The sequence below is a fragment of the Garra rufa genome, chromosome 3, assembly GCF_049309525.1.
Source record: "Garra rufa chromosome 3, GarRuf1.0, whole genome shotgun sequence".
NCBI classification, from domain to species: domain Eukaryota; kingdom Metazoa; phylum Chordata; class Actinopteri; order Cypriniformes; family Cyprinidae; genus Garra; species Garra rufa.
This window is the reverse complement of record NC_133363.1, coordinates 51,519,399-51,528,525: the sequence shown is the minus strand read 5'-3', so window position 1 is coordinate 51,528,525 and position 9,127 is coordinate 51,519,399. Positions and strand designations below refer to the sequence as shown.

Sequence of the window (9,127 nt, the reverse complement as noted above, 5' to 3'; positions counted from 1 at the left end):
GTACACTCAACATCTAAGATAACCCATAATGCACTGTGAGAGTCACGCACTGAATAAATTCCCGCATCTCGCCTGAAGATGGCGCCCGCAGCTGAACCATCCATCCATTCATTTTACATAAAAGATAAATCTTTTAATCTTACTACTGAAACTGATTTCGGATACAGCCCCAGTGTTTACAAAACAAAAGTGCAAAGAAAGTCAAACCAAGCCACTGGAAGTCAAGTCTGCAACCTAAAAAACGCTAATGTATCGGCTAATGCTAAGGCGCAGGGAAGGAGACTAGAGGCCATTTTTTAATGGATGTCAATGGAGGAGAGGCTTCACTACGCTGAATAAACCGCTTTTTTGAGGAAACAGCTCATTTAATGAATCAACAGCCTATTGGCTAATCTTCAATGTTTTACACTAAACAATAGTTTTACAATAGTCACTAAACAATCTATTTTTAGAGTTTAACACAAACATTTTTTTCAGGCACATTCAGGCACTTCTCATTCATTCCTATGGTATCCGCAAATGGCACAGCTCTCATTGAAACACAACTATGACTGAAATCCAATGTCAAAACTATTGTGTGGTTGGATACGTGATCCAAGTTGACCTTTACACTTTCTCCAATAGTAATACAGAATCATCTCCCATCTCCAGATGAAGTGTTTTCACAAAAAGTCATCAATTGGCCATATTGGCCGCATCTAACGTAAACAATGTCACTGAACCGAACAAAATTCACATATTTTGCTGATTATGACAATTAATATTGTCATGTTTTGGGCTGTACAAATTGGTCGGAGCAGGAAAAACATTTGGAGTTCTATAGACAGCCAAAAGAAGAAGAGTGCAAAAAATTGTCTTAAGAACAAGAGCCGTTTGTGGCTGGCCAAACTAAACCAGGATTTCTAGGGCAAGAATCTTGACAACATTGGTGTTTGTTCTTATCATTTCCGGTGAAATATTAGTCTAATATTTTAATTAATACTGCTCGTATGTATTTTAATCCCATATTAATTTTTAATTTGTCAAAATATTGCACCTATTTCTGCTTACTAAGTCCTTCTCTACATGATTTAGCAGCTTCCACACATTTTTTCCCAACTATTCAGTAGTACATTAACCAAGCAATCAATGCTGTTGTTTACATCCAAGTATCTCAACTATTGCCGCACATCCAGACAGCTGACCAAACCGTAACGCAAGTGCAAACTCTTTATTTTTAGAGTTTACCACAAAAAAAAGTATTTTATGAGAGAAGTCACTGACTTTTTGCAACAAGTGGGATTCCGCTTACGGCACTTCCTATTTATTCCTATGGTATCCGTAAATGGCATTTGAGTGTTGAACAACTCTGACTACAATTTAAATACGTCAAAGCTATAATGTGATTGGTTATCAATGCACACGTGATACAAGTTGACCGTTAAGCTTTCTCCAATAGTAAATAATACAGACTCATCCCCCATATCCCCATAGATAGTTTCCACAATGCGTCGTCAATCGGCCATATTGGTGGCACTGAATGTAAACAATGCCCCTGACTGAACCAATTATTGTGATGTTTTGGCTGGACTGGAAAAAACATACGGAGTACTATAGACTGCCAAAAATTATAATAAATTAACTGCAAAAGACTGAGGAAAGAATGCATTTGTGGTTGGCCAAACTGAACCAGGATTTCCAGAGCAAGAATCTTGACAACACTGGTGTTTGTTCTTATCATTTCCAGTCAGGTAGGTGAAATATTAGGGTAATATCTTAATTAATACTGCTCTTACGAATCTTTACCACCTATTCACTTTAGTTTGTAAAAATATTGCACCCTTTCCTGCTTACTAAGTCGTTTTCTATATGATTTAGCAGCTTCCACATGTTTTTTTCATGGTTTAGACAGCATAAATGAGCAGAACAACATTAACCATGCAAATAATGCTGTTGTCAACGTCTGAATATCGCCAATATGGCCCTACATTGGGGTACCTGACCAAATTGTGACATAAGTGCAAACCCTCTATACTAAGACATCTCTGGTCAAACACCCTTTACAAAAAAAGGTAAAACAATGATGTCAAATGATTTTGTAGTTGGACTATTCCTTTCAATAAGTTTCAATTTTGTATAAGTTGCAGCTTGCTTGCCAATATCCCATGCAGCAATTTAATGCCAGCTAATGGTAATGTTACAGAAATAATAGCCAATAACGACAGCCTCCCCAAAATAGAGCATGCCGTTTCATGAGTGGATTAGCCTTCTACAATCGACTGTAAACTCTGGTATGGAACGCCCACCATCTAATTTATTCCCAATGGATGGAATCAAGTCCTTCCTACATTTTGAATACACACTGAATATCCAGATACCCCCTGAAATGTCACATTACAGAAGTAAAATAGGGCACAAATGCCATTTCATGTGGATAATAACAATTTATATATTAAATTACTTATAACTTACAAAACAGGCAGATTTAATTGAAAATGTAATGTCTTCATTTAAACAACAGTCATTTACATAACAGCTTCATTTACACAACAGATCAACTGTTGGATTAAAATAAATGTTTCCAGTTTCTTATGCTCAGAGTTAAAATAGTGTCAAAACAAGGAAAAATCCATACAGTGCAGGGAGTTTCGTGCTGTTGGACATATCCTACAAGTGTAACTATTTGAGTAAGCGGGAAGGTAAGTGTGGGAGTCAAGTGTGTGTGTATGTATGTGTGTATGTTGACTGTGTGGGTGGCCGGCGAGTTGCACTTAAGTGAAACCGCAGTGGAATTGTTTTAATATCTGTGTGTGTTAGTCAAAACTCGGTTGATGAGAGTACATATGTGGGAGTGTGCTTGGGTATCCTAGGTTTGATGAAGCTTGAGTTAGTATGTATGTGTGTGTGTGTGTGTGTGTAAATTGTTTCTCTATGTATTGTGGTCGTGAGTGGGAGTCTGTATGGAGAGAAGTCTCTCCGCATGCTCTAGGATTTCAGCAATCTTCCTCTTCACTGCTTCTCTCCTCTTCAAATCTACATCTCCTAGCGGGAGAGAATGAGTAATAGAGAGAGAAGAGAAAAAAGGGTAGAACAAAGGGATGCTGTGAGGTTTAGTTTGCTCCTACCATTTAAATTTTTTGCATTACATCCAAATAGAGCTCATTTCCTGCTTTGAGGAAAAAAAACATTGCATGTTAATGTCCTTGTGTTGAGAGGTACTCTGCTCTTTCCTCTCAAATAATTTAATCATGCCAGGGTCATCCTGACCACAGCAAATTGGCATTTGGCTGGTTTAGGATCTGCAATCTGCATATGTGGCCAGTTTTTCAATTTTATTTTTATTTAGATGGAAAACAAAAAGAAGAAGAAAAAACTACCATTTTCATTGGAACAGCAATGTTTTGGTCATGCAATTTATTAAAACATTGCCATATTTTCTCTTAATACTACTTTCAAACACACCTGTATGCAACTATTTAGTTTTTATTTTACATCTTGTTGTAAATAAAAATACACTACCATTCAAAGGTTCAGGGTGCATCAAGAGCCAGGGGTGTACATTTTTGAACAAAATGAAAATGTGTAATTTTTTCTTATTTTGCCTAAATATCATATTTGTTCATTTAGTACTGCCCTTCAGAAGATACTTACATGCTTCCTAGAAGACAAAATAAGTTAAATGTACCCTGATCTTCAAATTCAAAAAGTTTACACCCCCGGCTCTTAATGCACCGTGTTTCCTTCTGAAGCATCAGTGAGCGTTTGAACCTTCTGTAATAGTTGCATATGAGTCCCTCAGTTGTCCTCAGTGTGAAAGATGGATATTAAAATCATACAGTCATTGTTGGAAAGGGTCCAAATACACAAAAATGCTGAAAAACCAAAGAGTTTGTGGGACATGATGGATTTTCTTAAGAACAGCAGGCAGTTTAACTTTTCAGGACAAACAAGGGACTTATGAACAACTATCACTAAACAAAAAAAAAAAAAACAGCTGTGGATCATTCAGGTAACAACACAGTATTAAGAATCAAGTGTATGTAAACTTTTGAACAGGGTAATTTTCATAAATTCAACTATTATTTTCTGTGAAATATCTTATTCAGGTCAGTACTAAATAAAAAATAACATGCATTTTGTTTGATCCCTCATATTTTGGTCAAATAATTAACATTTTGCAGATTCTGCAAGGTGTATGTAAACTTTTGACCTTAACTGTACATGATATAGTGCAGTTTGTTAGTCTACTATCAAGAACAGCCTGTTTCTCTTACCTTGCGCTCCTTTCATAAATATATCAACAGCCGCCCTATATCGTTGTACTGCTGTACTGTATTCGCCCTTTCTCTCTCTCTCCTGGGCGGCATTCAGCTCTTCATTGGCCTGAGACACATAGCTTGCTTCTCCAGCAGACTCCGTCCCATTTGTACCGGTTAGAGGAACAGACAGAAGTGCAGCATGGCTGGGTGATCCATACGGTTGATCTGGAAGATTGAGTAAGGTGATAAGAGTGAGGTTTGCATTAAAAACCCAGAAAACCAATCACAGTGGTGTTTAAAGGTGTTGCCCCCCTTCCTGTTTTCTTATTTGAAGTGTTTTTTATTTAAAGTGAAGTAGACCAAAAGATCCTCAAAAGCTACACATCATGTTGAAATCCAAAGAAATTCAGGAACAAATGAGAAAGAAAGTAATTGAAATCTATCAGTCTGGGGTTATAAAGGTTATAAAGCCATTTCTAAAGCTTTGGGACTCCAGCGAACCACAGTGTGAGCCATTATCCACAAATGGCGAAAACATGGAACAGTGGTTAACCTTCCCAGTAGTGGGCGGCCGACCAAAATTACCCCAAGAACGCATCGGCGACTCATCCAAGAGGTCACAAAAGACCCCACAACAACATCTAAAGAACTGCAGGCCTCTCTTGCCTCAGTTAAGGTCAGTGTTCATGACTCCACCATTAGAAAGAGACTGGGCAAAAATGGCCTGCATGGCAGAGTTCCAAGACGGAAACCGCTGCTGAGTAAAAAGAACATAAAGGCTTGTCTCAGTTTTGCCAGAACACATCTTGATGATCCCCAAGACTTTTGGGAAAATACTCCGTGGACTGACGAGACAAAAGTTTTTGGAAGGTGTGTGTCCCATTATATCTGGCGTAAAAGTAACACAGCATTTCAGAAAAAGAACATTATATCAACAGTAAAATATGGTGGTGGTAGTGTGATGGTCTGGGGCTGTTTTGCTGCTTCTGGACCTGGAAGACTTGCTGTGATAAATGGAACCATGAATTCTGCTGTCTACCAAAAAATCCTGAAGGATAATGTCCGGCCATCTGTTCATGACCTGAAGCAAAATTGGGTTCTGCAGCAGGACAATGATCCAAAACACACCAGCAAATCCACCTCTGAATGGCTGAAGAAAAAGAAAATGAAGACTTTGGAGTGGCCTAGTCAAAGTCCTGACCTGAATCCTAATGAGATGCTGTGGCATGACCTTAAAAGGCGGTTCATGCTCGAAAACCCTCCAATGTGGCTGAATTACAACAATTCTGCCAAGATGAGTGGGTGAAAATTCCTGACAGCGCTGTAACAGACTCATTGCAAGTTATCGCTTGAGTGCAGTTGTTGCTGTTAAGGGTGGCCCAACCAGTTATTAAGTTTAAGGGGCAAACACTTTTTCACACAGGGCCAATGTGGGTTTGGATTTTGTTTTACCTTCATAATAAAAAAAACTTAATTCAAAAACTGCATGTTTTGTTTACTTGTGTTATCTTTGATTAATATTTAAATTTGTTTGATGATCTGAAACATTAAAGTGTGACAAACATGCAAAAAAATCAGGAAGGGGGCCAACACTTTTTCACACCACTGTATATGCAGACCATATTCATTACCTTCTTTGGCACACGGGTCAAAAATAGCAAGGTCTGTTTCTGAAAGCGGAGGCGGGGCTTTGTATGAATGTTCGTCCAACCCCGAGTCAAAAAGTGAATCAATCTCCTCTGATTGGTCCACTGGAAAACTTGGAATTTCAAGTGAGTCATCTGGAAGATAAAAAGCAAGAATAGAACAATTAGCTATGATGGAAATCAATTAAAAACAGGATAAAAAGACTTGATAACTAATTAACTAACGTGTTGTAGAGTCGGTAGAGGCAGCAGCAGCAGCGCATTGGTCTGTGCTGTTATTCTGATGTGTTGTGATGTCAGTCTCTCTTTCTTCTTCTGTCAGCCCTTTTATTTCAGTTTCTGTTTGTGTTGTGATGTCAGTCTTTCTCTCTTCTTCTGTCAGCCCTTGTATTTCTGTTTCTGTTTGTGTTTCTTGTGTCGGGCTGCTTTCTGTGTCACTGAGAGCCTCGACCGCCATTTCAGGGAGGGTAAGATCTGCTGGTCTTTGGTTGGACTCCAGCTCTTGGGCCTGGAGAGGAGCCTCTCTCCCTGTCTCCTCGTCAGCCAACAGTTCAGTGTTCCTCTCAGGTAGGGGAATAAGAGGAGGCGGAAGAGATATAGCAACAGCAGCTGTTTCCATTGGTCTTCTCACTTCTCCTCCCTGAGACAGGAGAAAAAAGAGAAAAGAGATTGCTAAGAAAATAAACATTCTGTCTTTATTTACCCTCATGTTGTCAACAAGACACAAAATCAAAATGTAAGACACTGGTTGAATATGGACAACATGACTATACTTTATAAAAAAACAAAACAGTATACACTACCAGTCCAAAGTTTTTGAACAGTACGATTTTTAATGTTTTTTAAAGAAGTCTCTTTTGCTCACCAAGCCTGCATTTATTTGATCCGAAGTTAAGCAAAAACAGTACAAATTTTAAACATTATAATATGTAATTTCAGCAGCATTTCTCCACTCTTCAGTGTCACATGATCCTTCGGAAATCATTCTAATACGCTGATTTGCTGTTCAAGAAACATTTATTATTATTAATATTTAAAACAGTTGAGTACATTTTTTCAGGATTCTTTGATGAATAGAAAGATCCAAAGACCAGCATTTATCTGAAATAAAAAGATTTTGTAACATTATACACTATACATTTCAAATGCTTGGAGTCCGTAATTTTTGAGGGTAAAAAAACATAGAAATTAATACTTTTATTTAGCAAGGATGCTTTAAATTGATCAAAATTTATGATAAAGACATTTATAATGTTACAAAAGATGTTTATTTTAGATAAATGCTGGTCTTCTGAACTTTCTAGTCATCAAAGAAACCTGAAAGGAATGTACTCAGCTGTTTTCAACAATAATAATAAATGTTTTTGAGCAGCAAATCAGAATACTAGAATGATTTCTAAAGGATCATGTGACACTGAAAACTAGAGTAACGACGCAAAAAAATTCAGCTTTGCAATCACAGGAATAAATTCAATTCTAAAATACATTTAAATAGAAAACAGTTATTTTAAATAGTAAAAATATTTTTTAAAAATATATATTTTCAAATAAATGTAGGCTTGGTGAGCAGAAGAGACTTTAAAAAAAAAAAACATTAAAAATCTTACTGTTCAAAACATTATATAAATACATTTTCCATTAGATCTGTGTTTGTCTTACCCTGAAGAATTCTTTGAGTTGAGGGCTGTTGTAAAGAGCAGGAATATTTGTAGTAAAGAGCAGCATGGCCTCAGCTGCTTTCCTTCTCTCTTCAATCACAGCCTCATCAAAACGCCCTGTGTGAAAAATAAAACAGAATCAAGTCACAGAAATTAAAAAAATAAAATAAAAACTGTCTCAGCAATTCCACTGAGCTTACCGAAAACCTGTGCTCGTGGAAAAGGGGGAAACTCTTCTTGCCGCCTGAACAGGTTCCTATGAGTGTACGCCAGCTCTCCATGTAATTTCTTCAGCTCTGTGTACCTCTTCCACACCACAACCTGCAAAATCAAACCAGCAATGAACCCAATGCTACTCTGATCTGATTTGCACTTATACCAATACACAAGGATGCTCACCTCTTTAACATTCTCCGGCTGTGTCTTTGATACAAACTATAGAGAAAGACACAGATAAATTAGACCACATAACACCAAAGGGAGAGGATTTGAAAGGGCTGATTGTGAGCATGAATGAGGAAGGGGGAGACTGGTTCAGGAGACACTGAAGTCACATGACCTCGTCCCAGATTCTTTAAATCACGAGTTTCAGCAAATCAGATCAACAGTGCCTTGTACTTCTAGTTAATAACACTCTCAATGGGGATCAGTTGATATTTATCGTTTGTATTTATGATGCACGTTTATCAAATTATAAAATGCAGATAACAAAGCAGCTGTCACGTAAATCATTTCTTGGAAATTTATGGAAATATTAATAATTTAGATACCACGAATCAACACAACAGTCCATTCAAAACACTGAGGTCCAGACTGTCAGTAACAATTACAGTATCTACAGTATTATTCCTCTCTGTAATATGGAAATGTAAACATGGTAATGCAATATATTATTGTGCTACTAACCCTTGCTGTCACTTTATATTCCGTGTGTCCTTTCTCGTGTGTGCGAGGATCTGTCACAGTGAAGAAGCGGTGATATTCCTCTGTTTTGGTCTTTCGAGACATCACTGTCACATTAATATGTTTAAATGACCAATAATATAAATATGGGGACAGAGTCAAGCGGCCGTGACTGGTACTGTGCTGGACTGTTGACAGTTTGGAGCAGCTACTTCCTGCTTTGTGAAGAGCGCATGCGCAGACTGATAACAGCGCTTTTTGAACCCCTTCAAAATATAAGTCATGTTAGATTAAGCAAAGATGTACCCTTTGTTTAGGGTATTTTTGTATGATTGTGTACAAGTTTACACATGGTTACACATGGTTTAGACAGTGTATGCTGTCTAAACCATATAAGTTCTGCTAATTTATGCTGTCTAAACCTTGGAAAAAAACGTGTGGAAGCTGCTAAGACAGTCATATACAGAAGAGTAAGCAAAAAAGGGGCGCAATATTGGCAAAGTAAAGTTAATAGGTGGTAAAGATACGTACGAGCAGTATTAATTAATATATTAGCCTAATATTTCACCGGAAATGATAAGAACAAACATGAATGTTGTCAAGATTCTTTCCCTGGAAATCTTGGCCAACCACAAACACCTTTTGTTCCTCAGTTTTTTGCACTCTTCACCTTAATTTGTTA

At 37.5% G+C, this 9,127-nt stretch overlaps 1 protein-coding gene across 1 annotated transcript; it reads right to left on the bottom strand.

The window, feature by feature from the left end:
* Positions 1-2,403: 2,403 nt before the first annotated feature.
* On the bottom strand, positions 2,404-8,648 carry snx15 (sorting nexin 15). The gene is made up of 8 exons (XM_073837276.1): positions 8,449-8,648; positions 7,942-7,977; positions 7,743-7,863; positions 7,544-7,659; positions 6,110-6,524; positions 5,870-6,019; positions 4,254-4,463; positions 2,404-3,021 (listed from the first exon to the last, which is right to left on the bottom strand). Exons 1-8 carry the CDS (start codon positions 8,548-8,550, stop codon positions 2,909-2,911), a joined length of 1,263 nt encoding a protein of 420 aa, XP_073693377.1. The 5' UTR covers positions 8,551-8,648; the 3' UTR covers positions 2,404-2,908.
* Between the last annotated feature and the right edge of the window lie 479 nt (positions 8,649-9,127).